At 37.6% G+C, this 13,443-nt stretch overlaps 1 protein-coding gene across 2 annotated transcripts; it reads right to left on the bottom strand.

Annotated features, from left to right (window-relative positions):
- Positions 1-6,500: 6,500 nt before the first annotated feature.
- Positions 6,501-11,627, bottom strand: LOC133141155 (homeobox protein orthopedia B-like). 2 transcript variants are annotated; one of them, XM_061261582.1, is made up of 3 exons: positions 11,509-11,627; positions 10,557-10,948; positions 6,501-7,873 (listed from the first exon to the last, which is right to left on the bottom strand). In XM_061261582.1, the coding sequence occupies exons 1-3, from the start codon at positions 11,543-11,545 to the stop codon at positions 7,358-7,360; spliced, it is 945 nt and encodes a 314-aa protein (XP_061117566.1). In that variant the 5' UTR covers positions 11,546-11,627; the 3' UTR covers positions 6,501-7,357. The 2 variants fall into 2 exon arrangements, with proteins under 2 accessions (XP_061117566.1, XP_061117565.1); XM_061261581.1 differs by having other exon boundaries at positions 11,470-11,617.
- Between the last annotated feature and the right edge of the window lie 1,816 nt (positions 11,628-13,443).

The following is a 13,443-nucleotide window of genomic DNA, read 5'->3' as shown; positions in this document are numbered from 1 at the left end:
AGCCCTGTAACATAATATTTTTTTCCCTTGTTTCAAAGGCTGTGATTTCAACACTTTTCATCCAAATCCGTGTTTGAATAGTTTCAGTTATCGCATCCAGAAACACGTCATCATATTAACATGTCCTTCTCTTCACAAACTAATGTATAGAAAGAATAGAAGAAATATATATGTAATATAAGAAATTATATATAATACATAACCATATGGGTGGCTGGATGTTTGTAAGGACTGTATATAACAAGCCCTTTTGCTATAGCATATATTGCTTCAGCTGTATTGCAGATCATACTTATTTATGCAGACAGGTATCCAGGTATGTAGGTAAGAAGGTATAAAATGAATCCACAAGCAGATATGGCCAGTGCTCTCTGTGTGCGTATACTGCAGCAGTAGGCTGTGGGACTAATAAAATAGATAATACTTTTGCCATAACAGGCGTGACTATTGACAGATTTCAGCTCTGACACTGAGATCAGTATCTCCACTGTTTATTTTACTTATCTCCCCCTGCAGCGAAACCCCTCACGACCCACTGGAGTTCAGCTCACAGTGTTTTATGGAAAATAATGAGGAAAACTGAATGTCTTAATTTACATTTAATACAATCAATAATGGTTTTAACGATGAGTGATGATGAGCCCATGAGGATGTCAGTCAGTCTCATCAGAATAGATTGAAGTGAGTGTCAATGAGCGCGTCGCTGATGAAGCCACTTTAACTGAATTAATAAAACACCGGGCTGTCATTTTTAACCACAGATGGGCAGCAATGCAACTGATGTCTTCAAGTCTTTGTCTTTTAATACCAGGACCCAGCATTTATTAAATGTTTTTTAGGTATTAATACACAACGTAATTGCTAGTATATGTATAGTGGTACTGTATTTGCAAATATGTGTCTGTACTGTATGTGTAAGTGTGGCCTCTTGAACTGGTCTGTAGGATTGTAGGCATAATTAACACATTATACAGCAGCACATTGTATTTTGTGGTCAGTGGTTTTTGTGGTTTTGATCATGGCTGGTCCTTGTAAGCAGCCGTGTTTAAGGTGGGGAGGGGGGCTGATGTCACTGCTACACTGCTCTGTCCCCAACACTCCCCGCCCCCCGCCCCCTCTCATCCCACAATTCCAAGCTACTTGTACAAACATAGCAGAGATAACTATTCATATTGAATGGGAACAAGATAAAATCTCAGCTCATATTACAATACATTGCCGTTCAAATAAAAATGCATACAGTCCGAAACAATGCTGTAATGTGTAATATATTACAAAGCTTGAGCACTGTGTGAAATAAATAATCATTTTCTACATGTAATCACAAATACTGTTGTCATGAATCATGCAGAATGTGTAACGGACATATAATCTGAGATAATACACTTTAATCGACATGCATTAATATGACATTACATAACAGGAACCTGACCTTAGACCTAGAGTCAGAATCTTAGTGGTTAAAGAGTGGCATATCCCCCGGTGGAAATCTCACGTACCCCCGCTGAGTTGAAGCCTCTGTTGAAAAATCAAACTGTGAATGTGCTCATCTGATTGACTTGCCGTTAAAAATGCATTTTCCACATCCCACCAATCGGAGCTTCCTGGTCAGGAAGTGGTCACAAAGGTGTGTAATCCATTTACCTGGAAGTGTGAACTCCATTAGAAACAGAAACATACATGGACAGCTGTGGACATCGCGGCAAAAAGTCACACAGAAACATCTGTCTGTCTCAGAGAACTCCGGAAGTTTATTTGATCATACTTTACATATTCTAAATAACCCAGGAGTACTCCAGAGCTAATTAATCAGATAACTGGTGTGGATAATCAGTGAAATGTTAGTTTGGTGAAATAAAGATCAGATTAACAAATCTGCATATAACACAGTAGGCATATGCACAGCCAGTATGTTTGAAAGGGTTAACCAATTCATTGTACGTCTTCAGATGTTTTTTAGGAGTTCAGATGTCTGAACTCCAAAAACAACTGGCAATTTCCCTGAGTAAAACTCACTTGTAAACAGTAGGTCTGCACTTGCAATAGTTAGAGGGTATACATAAAAAATCCAGTTTTCCCAGGTGTTCTGTCACAACGATAGCCTACGCCATTACAGGAACGAAATATATTACCATTTGGCACTGGGAACGTGTCTCAATTAGCGAGTGAATCTACTGCAGGTTTCACAAGACACAAAACATTCATTTGATTTTGGCTTTATCCGTGAAAGGTATTTGTGGAACTGTAATTTGCCTTTTTAAATAGCGTCTCATGAGTATAGTCAAAGAAGTTAACAAAAAGGGTGTTATAAAATAGGGAATTAATAATGTATGTTAAAACGTGTATCCAGTTAAAGACTAAGTGCTTTGTGGTTTGAAGTGAATAGCAATCGATATCCCGGTCAGAAGACACATTTTCGCTGTGGCTCATTCTTTCAAAAAAAAAAAGGAAAAAAAAGGACTAAATTACCCACGATAGCAATACACTACAGCTGCCTCTGAAAATCTTGGTATTGTCCATATAATAAGCTCTCCCGAAATGAATAAGTATTTGATTGCTTCTGATGTGATTAATAAACGTCCATTTCCCCCCATGATATGACATGGTGTTAGCGACAATACAACACATAATGGGCTGAATTCATTTCCTATATACACCAGGCTGTCTAAATCCAAGCATTTAATTAGAGCATTCTTCATCCCTAACTTGGATTTAATTGAGTGAGAGAATGACATTATCGGACCGCCGATCGCGGTTTCTGGGGCAGCGCGCGTGCTCTTTCATTCTCCAATCCACACCCGCCCGTGTGGCTTCCGCAAACGCAAACAAACCTGTGCGGGAAGATCATAGCCGGGCAGGTGCTCACCCGTCTGCTCGCGTCTCCAGTGGCAACCCCCGTGACAGTCTGATGCGGGGAAAGATGCCGATGGAAACACGCCTGTAATTACCTGCTAATTGGTTCCGTCCTTTTCGACCTTGTTGCCAGAAAGAGCTCAAGTCGCGTGCACAGGTGGGGTTTGTTTCCTCAAAGTGAGGCTCAGGACAATGAGAAAGGCAATGTCCTTTCATAGCTCTGTCTGTAAGTCTATGGATATTTAGTCGATTAATTAATTCCATAACGCAGTTATTGTATAAATGTTAAGGGACCCTGGCACTGTGAATGCTTTCTTAAATAATTTGCCTAGAGTTTGTTATTTAGCTCACACTTTTATCCAAAGCGATTATACTACGCCGACAATCCCCTTGGAGCAATGCGGGGTGAACTGCTGCACTGATCTTATCGTAGCTACACCGGGGCTTGAACCACCAGCCTACCGGGTCCCAGTCATGTACCTTAGCAACTAGGCTACAGGCTTCCTAATGCGTGCGTGCGCATATGAACACTTCCGCGAACATGCCCTGCAGAACGTGTCATTCACACTTCACTGCGTATTTACAGAATCCAGCTATTAACACGAGGCGAGTTTTTGGTAAACACGTTTCAGTGCAAGATTTCCCAAATAGAATTGTTGTAGACGCGATCTTATGAACAAAGGGTCACGATTTTCCGCTGCTCTCTCATCAGTGTGTGAAAAATTACCTAACGAAGAACCGGTTGCACATTTCCACAAACTAATTAACCCGCGTGAGAGTGAAACTAATTGTTATATTTGCGTAATATAATTTCACATCTGTTACCTGAATCAGAAAATCTTTATCCCCCTGCATCTTCCTGCCCTTAGACTTTCATTCCATTTACCAAAGCAAACAAACATTCTGTACGCCAATGTATAAAATGCACATTGTGGTAGGCCTATGTTTTCATTTGAAAAGTGATATGGTATTCATCAGTCAGTGGAAGATGTCTGCGTTAATTTTTTTACCATTATGTCCTATCATTCATAAATAATACTATGCTTTGCAAAGAATATGAAAACAATTCTGCATTTGTGTTGATTCTGAAAACAAATGCCATATAATTCAAAGTAATTAATAAATTGTACCGATCTTTTTGCATTACATCCTTTAAAACTAAACAAGCTTAGAATTTAGACCTGATTGTAACTGGTGATTGTCTATCTTGAATTATTTAGAAATAATTTTAAATGTTCACAAAATAGTCATGACATAAGTCAATGACACAGATGTATGTTCAATGTATGCATGTAGTTTATTACACATGCACGTGCTGCCTCGGCTGTAAAAGGAAGCTACTGGAACACAGAGAAGAAAAATTGGCCACTGCCCATATGCGCTGTAATTTCGCATGATCTTATTTATTATGGTTGTTTTAAAAATGTGGAATTGTTGAAATTCAGTTCTCAAAATTGAGAATACAGAAAGGCTCAAATGAAGATCCCATTGTCTGGAAATTGCATTGTGTCTGATATTTAACACTTTAACACTGATATTTTTCAGATTTCAAATCAATTTTAATATCAAATCCAAGGCTAAGATGTATTTTTTGGTGGGGCTGTATTTTTTTATATGGCCCACCTATATATATATATATATATATATATATATATATATATATATATATATATATATATATATATATATTGTAAATCACATGGACATACTTAGGTTATTTCATATTTGCTAGTAACACATGCCATAACACCATAGTCATAGTGAACATGCAGTTGAGGCGGTGAACCATCTGTCCTCTTGGCGATCTAATATATCCGCTTTAAAAATACCTACTTTTCTCATGCAGGTTTCTCCCTTACATTCAGTGGTCTGATCTCCAGCTGACCCACACAATCTACCATCAGAGGGATTTATCAAAAATACCTGCCCCTCCCATCCCGGGCCAACCGTGATCCCGGTTGAACCAGGATCAGTCCGAGCTTTAGAGGGGTCTAGGTGTCCCGGGTTACCCTTCATATGACTTTCATCCTTGAGTGAGGAGTTTTAATGGTGCTTTTACCAGCAGCCTGCTCATTTGGCCGGCTATTGCTGTTTTCATCCTGTTGATTCAACCTGAATCTGTCTGAAATCACTATACGGTACACGGACTAATTGACTTATGGACAGCACTTCTGCAATAAAGTATTGAATTAGACCAGTATAATCCTATTTTTTACAATAAAAAAATTACCTTTTCATTATTTTTTTGTTTCATTATTTCACATTATTCTGTTGCATTTTTTCACATCTGATGTGAGGTTTATTTTCATAATTAGTTTTAAGAATTTGAGGCATTCAAGTTTAAATAACCTTCGCTATAAGGTTATTTCAAATGCCAAACCCTCATTTAATTCTGTATCAATCTTAATTTCTCTCAGTGTTGCTACCAAGTATCATGTATGTTTTGCTGGCCTTTTGAACGGTCCGTTATCGTATTGTCATATTTCTTAGGGATTATTTTTCATTTCTATTTATAGTTTTGTCTTTCTCCAACATGTCGTATTGTGTTATACAATATAAAAGCCCTTTCACCAACATTGTTATGACATGTATAATGAGGTTCAATTACGATTACATTTGTAAGTACGGAGATAATTAGGCCTACTGACATATTGTATGATTAGTATAACTCAAAAGTAACATTTGTGATTGCTGGACACATTTTAATGCTATATATATATATATATATATATATATATATATATATATATATATATATATATATATAGAGAGAGAGAGAGAGAGAGAGAGAGAGAGTTCACAGGTTAGCCCATTACGATCGCTGATGTGTGAATCTCTTTTTGAAAATAAATAAATAAATAACGCACCCCCCCCCCCCCCAAAAAAAAGAACAAGAAAAGCCATGGCCACAATTGCTATTTGATTTGTTGTTTTCTCCAACACGATTATTACTCTAACCTTGGAGATGACCAGTGCATCAAATTTGTCAAATCTAAGTATGGTTTATAGAAGGCCATTCGTCACAGTTCTGTTCACATTCGAGGGTAGGCTACATAACCCGTGTGCCACAAGCTGAGATTTTATTTCTTTAATTATACAATTGTTCCACCTAGAAACCAAATTGTCAATTATAAGGTCGTTATTACAGTGGCCGTAATTACAGTGTAATAATCGCAGGTTCATAATTCATTATTATAACTCAGTTCACCTGGTTTGGAGTGATTCTGCCATGCTTTCTGTTTAGGTCTTCTTGGACTGGATTGCGATTCAATCAAGTCACAAGTGTATATTTGCCATGTGGGTGTGCATATTGCAGTTTTTGCTGAAGTCTTACCTTCGGTAACTTCACAAGCACAGCTATTTCAAACCGACAGCAAGTGAACAAATTATTCCAGAAAAATAAGTAGGCTAGATAAACAAACAATTACGTGTACAGTCTGTTGCACAAGTGGTGCCTAGTTCACACACTTAAGCCAGTTATTTTCACAACTCAAATAAAAAGTCACAATATTTTGTCTCCTGAGATATTTGCTTGTTCCTCGCGCAAGCGGGAGGGCCGGTGAATCAGACTGCCATGTTTCATTCTGCTAATTCAGACGAACAAATGAGATAAACGGAAAGCACCAGCAAAGACAAAGCGTCATTAGTAATGTGACATATTGAAAATGATTTTATTTATCCATTTACATTAAACTGATATAAACCTGTCCAGGAAAAAAAATGTTTCTGATATGGGATCAAACATTTAAGAAACCAAGTCTCAATAATAAGCACAGACAATAAGTTAGAACATATCACAAATCGACCATAAGGTAAACAAGAATGTTTTATCTACACAAAATATCCCATATGACAGGTTAATAAAATGTATTTTTCTCGTTTTAAAATTAATACCTCCCCAAACGTTTTACTTGGCCAGCACATGCAAACAACTATGATACTTCGCGGATTCTCTCATGAAAGTTGCTGATTTTCTTCCAATTTTGACACGTTTTTAAAAAAGCATTTTGCCCATTCCGGCCACACTCAGGCTATACATCCGGGATTTAATCAACCACGTGCACTTCTACTCGTACCCTTCGCCCCTTTGTGGGCGCAGTGCAGGTGAGTTTAGAGTTTACATATAACACAATAATTTTCCCAAAGTAACTTAAATCAAACACAATGAACGTGTCTGTCTTCATCTAATTAGTTCAGTGCAGTCACGGCAAATGCACTACTTTAAAATAATCAATGAATACATAAATAAACAAACTCATAATTACATAAATAAGGATGGCAATTAATAGATAGACATCTTGAGATAAGCTGAAGCAAAGTCAAGAGTACGGGTGTTAAAATTGGAGATGATCCGCTTCCTTTACGCCAGATGTGCCGTTGAACTGTTGCACATAGCCAGTCTCATTTTTCCCCCATTTTCACATGAAAAAATTCACATCCTGAGTTGTTTTCCCAGTGTGTTATTGAGACGACAAAGAAAAAATGGCAACAGCAGTCGTTCTCATTAGGTGAAGCTCATGGAGACCGTGTGCTCCAGCGCTTTGCGGCGCAGCGAGGCGATGCTTGTCCCTCTCCAGACGTCACTGTCCGGAGAGCCACAGAGCTGGGGCGAGCCGGTCACATTAGAAGCGCCGGAGAGGGAGGCTGGCACCATGCCCGGGAATGTGGGCTGGTAGAGGTGTGACTGTAGCCCTGAGCCGTTAGAGGACATATTGGAAAGGCTCATCGAGTTGGGCGGCGGACCGGCTCCCAGGCTACACTGCGACAGGGACTGGGCCATAGCCTGTTGTCGGCCCAAAGCGGGCGGGAGCTGCAGCTGAGACACGCCAGGCATCCCGGTGGCCCAGCGTGTATCATTGGCGTGGAAAGAGCAGAGGCTGTCTCCCATCGCCGCTGCTGCAGCCGCCGCAGAAGGGAACTGTGGCAAGCCGTGAGTGGGCAGCAAGGTGCCCGGAGCTCGGAAAACGTTGGTGGTCTTCTTTCTCTTCTTCCATTTGGCACGTCTATTCTGAAACCAAACCTGCGGGGGGAAAGATGGACGGATGAAACTGATTTCTGAGTACAAAGAAATAAGCGAAGTAAACTGTAGATTTACTCAAGCACTTCAAAATGCGCATATGATATGTTCACATCAGCATAAAACACTTAAGATGAAGTTAACTGTCGCCTTACATAAAATAGATCGCACACACACAAGAAATAAAATTCACCTCAGCTAAAATTCTTTAATTCTGGAAGTCACATTTAAGTAGACTTTATTCGACTAACTTTATTTTTCCAAGGGGAACTTTAATAATAATAATAATACTAATAATAATGAATAATAATGAATAATAATCATCATAATCATCACAATAATAATGCTTTTTGCATTATTTTTAATATTACTACTACCAATACTACTACTAATAATATCAATAATAATAATAATAATAATAATAATAATAATAATAATAATAATAATAATAATATCAGTAATAATAATAATAACAATAGTAATAATAATAATAATAATATGAATATGAATATGAATATTAATATGAATACGAATATAAATTATTGTTATTATCTTTTTTTCAGGTAGTCTTTGAGAAAAGTGCAGCGCAGGTGGTGTGATTTGCAAAGATAAAGACACATGGACGCACACTGCCTGTTCAATATGGCTTCACCTGCCTTGCTGGTTATGTTATGGAGCGGTAGATATACTGGTTAGATCTACGGGCTTCATAGAGATCTCATTACACCTGGTCCGATGATTAATGCGAGGATTTTGTAGGAAATCTGTAACGCGGTATTAAAACTCAAATTCCAGGTTCATTCTGAGCAGCCAGCCGTGGAATCCCAACCAAATTCATTACACTTGCTGGAAAAGAAAATGCAATTTCTCATTCCAATAAAACAGTTGAATCTACTCTCGGCTCGGCCTCGATTAAGACATGATAGTTGATAGACCATTTCAATGGAGGAAAGTGTGCTGGCGATTGAGTAGGATACGCCAGCGATAAACCATGTTATACGCCGATATAAACTGTTATTTCTGCCGGATCACTCCCTGCCATTGATTCGCTTAGCTATTTAATTTTACAATTTCAATTTTACAATTTTAATTTAAATAAAATATTGAAAGTTAATGAATTCCTGCTCTAGGCCTACATTAATGGTTGTGCTTGTAATACTGCATATGATCATCCCATTGTAGATTAATAAACCATCCAATGTTATAAATAATACTGAAATAATCATGGCTCCGGAGTTTATTTTCAAATAAAATAATATTTTTACATAAAATAAACCCGAAATAATTACCTTCAAGCAGGCTAGGTTAACTAATGTAACTAATGGGTTAGACGTCAATAATACATCTTAAATTTAAATAAACTCATATTTTATAAACATTCAGAGATTAAACTGAGCGATTAAATAAAATGGATTTATATATTGCAATATTACTATTGGATAACCATAATAGATGCTTTATTAACAATATTAATGCATTAGGCTATACAAATGTTCTTGCAATAAGGTGTTATATCACCAATATACTGCGATGCCCTTCGTTGAAAAGTTGATCTTCAACATGTATGTATAAGCATATATAAAATGTACTTTATGTATACTAATATAGGTATACAGTTGTAAATGAAAATATCATTCCAACAATAAGAAATGTAGGCCTACTCATGTGTCTCGCGAGTCTGATGGTAACAAACAAAACAATTCACATGAAAACTAAAATGTGAAATATTTTATGCCTATGCCTATTGACTCAATAATGACAAAATAATGTGTAGTTAATGAGATGGCTTCCATAAACCGTATGTTGTGCGAAATAAAATGCACATATTGCAGTACTATAAGGCGATACAAGCTTTATTATAGCCTACTTTTTATGTTATTTTTGATATTACCCAGGATTCCAAAACATATCGATAGTACAATATAGAATACTATATATAGATGTGTCTATGAAAAAAACATTTATTTCAACAGACTCTTTCAATTCAATTCAATTCAATCCTGGAATTCAGCACCACGGCCAGTGCGCGTCCTTCAGCATTGTTTATATAACGCTCTTCTAACATTGCTCTAAATATTTATTTGCAGGTATGGCATCTAATCATGGTAAAGTACATAGCTTTAAGCTTTTGAACTATAGCCAACAGCCGTGTATGTACATTTAAGGCTAGGCTATAGCCTAACTGTAGCTCCAAAGTTCGAAACGCAACATACCGGGAATACAAGCTTAACGCTCGAAGCAAGAGTCAACATAATTCATCCAATGAAGGCCTTCAATCAAATTCAATTGGCTATTTATTTTAGTTCCACAGATTACCTAGCTATACTTTGGATAAGAATGATGCAATGCAATATTCGATTTCCATTCGGAAACCACTACACGACACATACGATATTCTTGTATTTACACTTAATCCATCAGTGAGATCATTCTTGCTAACAGAACATTTACATATGAAAAAATGTATAGCTGCAGCTCTTGCAATTTTAAACTGTTGCTCTTGCAATTTTCTAACATGGTTTAGCTACAGATGGATCGTGTAAGCTCCCGTATAGCTACTCGCCATTAAAAGCCGCATATGTCTTGTAATCGTGTAACACATGCTAGAATTGGTACGTAGCTATATAGCTTCAGACAAGTAAAAACCCAAGGCGATCGAACCAAATTTCGTCAAGAATTGCCTTACCTGCACGCGTGATTCTGTAAGACCGATCCTTAGCGCCAGTTCCTCCCTCATAAAGATGTCTGGGTAATGGGTTTTGGCGAAGCTTCTTTCGAGTTCGTTAAGCTGGGCGGGAGTAAAGCGGGTCCGGTGCCGCTTCTGTTTCTGTTGGTTTTGCTGAGCAGCTGACTGGCTGGGATTCTGCTGTTGTTTTTCCTGCTCCTTTGCGTTGACCTGCATACCGGAAGGGTTTGATCCAGCATTGTTTATGTCGTCTCCAGAAAGAAGTGTCGCTCCTTCAACAGTGTCGGGACCCGGGGCTATATCGCCCGGATGCCCGGGGTCAGATACACCGGCTCCGAGTCTGCACTTCAACGCCTCCCTGTGTCCGAGAAGCTCCGCGGCATCCTTCATCCCTGAGAGGTAAATGCATATAATATCATTAGAATTAGTCATGTTACACAAGTGTATTTCATTTTGTATTATTGTATTTTTCTAATAAAAAGAAAGCGTTAAAACACAGTTATTCATACACAAACGATCTGTAACATTGGATAATTATATTTATGCACTACCACGTCAATGCCTTAACTCTATCAGTTACAGAAATTCATCAACAAATTAGAAAATGCTTCTCAAGAAAATGATTCCTCAGAATAAAGAGGGTAGAAATTGCCGTTTATCTTCATAATGCCTGTTTTAATCAGATCCATTATATATATCGTTACATAGGCTACTCAATCCATCTATTCTTTACACATACTTAACTCCATTTGATCACATCAATATCTGAGAACAGGCAAATCAAATTATGATGTAATATAAAATAATTGCTTTCGGCTGAATTAGTTTTCTTAAATCAGATTAAGCTAAAATAAGAGAGAAATTGTCAATTGCATTGCTTGATTTGGTTAGATTAGAAGTTCCGCCCGCTTACAGTAGAGTTGAAGACCGGAGTTTGGTGACGATAACTCACCGAGGCGAGCATCCAGGAGGTCGGCGTGCGATAGCATTGCGCACCGCTCCAGGGCGAAATGCTTTCCAAAAAAACTACGACTTAAAACTATTTAAAAGTATATATGGCCTAAATGAAAGAAAATTCGGTTTGTGTTTAAAAAAGGAGGTCCCTTGCATTATAATGTCCTTTAGAGGGATGGGAGGCGCTTATTAGCTGAAAGAACGCGTGAGCTCCTTCAAATAAGAACCAATCAGAATTGAAGCTGGAAAATGCCTGCCTTGCGCCAGCCGAGCTTCCGTCTTCAGCCACTCACATCCATAATCTTGGTGCACATACACGTCTATTTCTCATCATTTTACAATCGGATTTATTAGCTTTCAATCCCAAATTATACCCCTTTAAATGACCTGATATAATTTCTATAATGACTACAAACCAAATTTAATAAAATCAGTATCCTTGAATATGTGTTCAAAACTATTATTGTTACTGTTTCATCTGACCCCATTTGTAACGATTTGCAGAAGACTAGGCCTATACACGTGCAGAATATACATACTATAGCAGTAGGCTACGTTAAAAAACAGCGGGGAACAGCGTATTTCAAATTAAAATATGAAGTGGCAAACGCAAGCGAATATATTAATAATTATCAGATGCCTCAGAAGTCTCGGATTGAAAGAAAAATAACATGATGTCTATGTTTTATAATATCATAATGCACAATGCATAATTATTAATTTATTTTGAATGTGTTGCAATGACCATCTCTAATACTCCAATTTCAGCATCAGCCAACAACCAGATTAGTAATATATTCCGTACCACAGTCATTTTCAAGATTGTAAAGCATTATACAATTAGAGTCACATTTATATGGTTTTATGATCAGTATTACAGTAAATCGGTATACATTTGTATCAATGTTCATCTGTTTAGACTTTTCTGTCTTTCGTAAATCACATCAGGAGAAATTACGTGCATAATACAGTGGAAAGGGGAACGTGTTTGTAATTCAGGAATGGACAGAACCTAATGGTGAGTGGTTGGTAAAAACATTTTTTAATTAAAAATACATTTTAAAAAAACTCACCGAGACTTAAAAAAAAGTTTTCAAGCGCAGTGACCGACTTACTATTTTAATTATATTGATTGAACTTCGACTCAATTTAACTTATTTTTCGCTCAAACAAAGCAGACACCCAGAAATTAGGCTATCAATATATCTTTCGGCAAACAATAACCATCAAATGCACTAATTAGCAGGTTACACACAGACTCTTGGCATATACGCACACAAAGAGTCACAATAATTTTATACACGCGGCAAATTGGATTTAGGACGAAACGCTTATGGCAGATGTCAGTTTAAGGTTTATGAAAGCGCGTTCTGTTCAACGGTGAATAGCTGTCTCTGCACCCGAACAAAGAACGCGTCCGAGCGAGAACTTTTGCAGTCTTGGCGCTTTATATTTCTCTCCCAGGTTACTTGGTTCAACTCATCTTTTATATTTCAACAATCTGGTGACATGACTAGGACATCACCATATGGGGTTAGATTCAGTTGCAGCGGTCGAGCTGGACTAACTTATTCCATTTTAAGAAAAAGAGGCAAGGTTCAACGTCAAGGAAAAGGAGTACTGCTGCCTTTTTAAAAGTGCACCAACCGAAACGCTGGAACCTTTTCAGAGAAGAAAACAAAACAAACAACAACAACAACAACAACAACAACAAAAACCCTCAACAAGATCTCTTGGTTTGTGATCATTTTTTCCTCATTCGACAAATGTAATTAAACTGTCAAGGTTTAAAACTTAGCTTGCCGTGACATTTTTCAATTAGGCTTTGTTTCTTTGTTTACTTATATGAAGTAATGTTCCATTTGGACGATGGAAAACTGTTTAGTGTTACCACAAAGGTATGTATTGCAGGCGTGCATTTATGATATAGCCT

The sequence above is a fragment of the Conger conger genome, chromosome 11, assembly GCF_963514075.1.
Source record: "Conger conger chromosome 11, fConCon1.1, whole genome shotgun sequence".
In the NCBI taxonomy this organism is placed as follows: Eukaryota; Metazoa; Chordata; class Actinopteri; order Anguilliformes; family Congridae; genus Conger; species Conger conger.
This window is presented reverse-complemented; position numbering and strand designations above follow the sequence as displayed.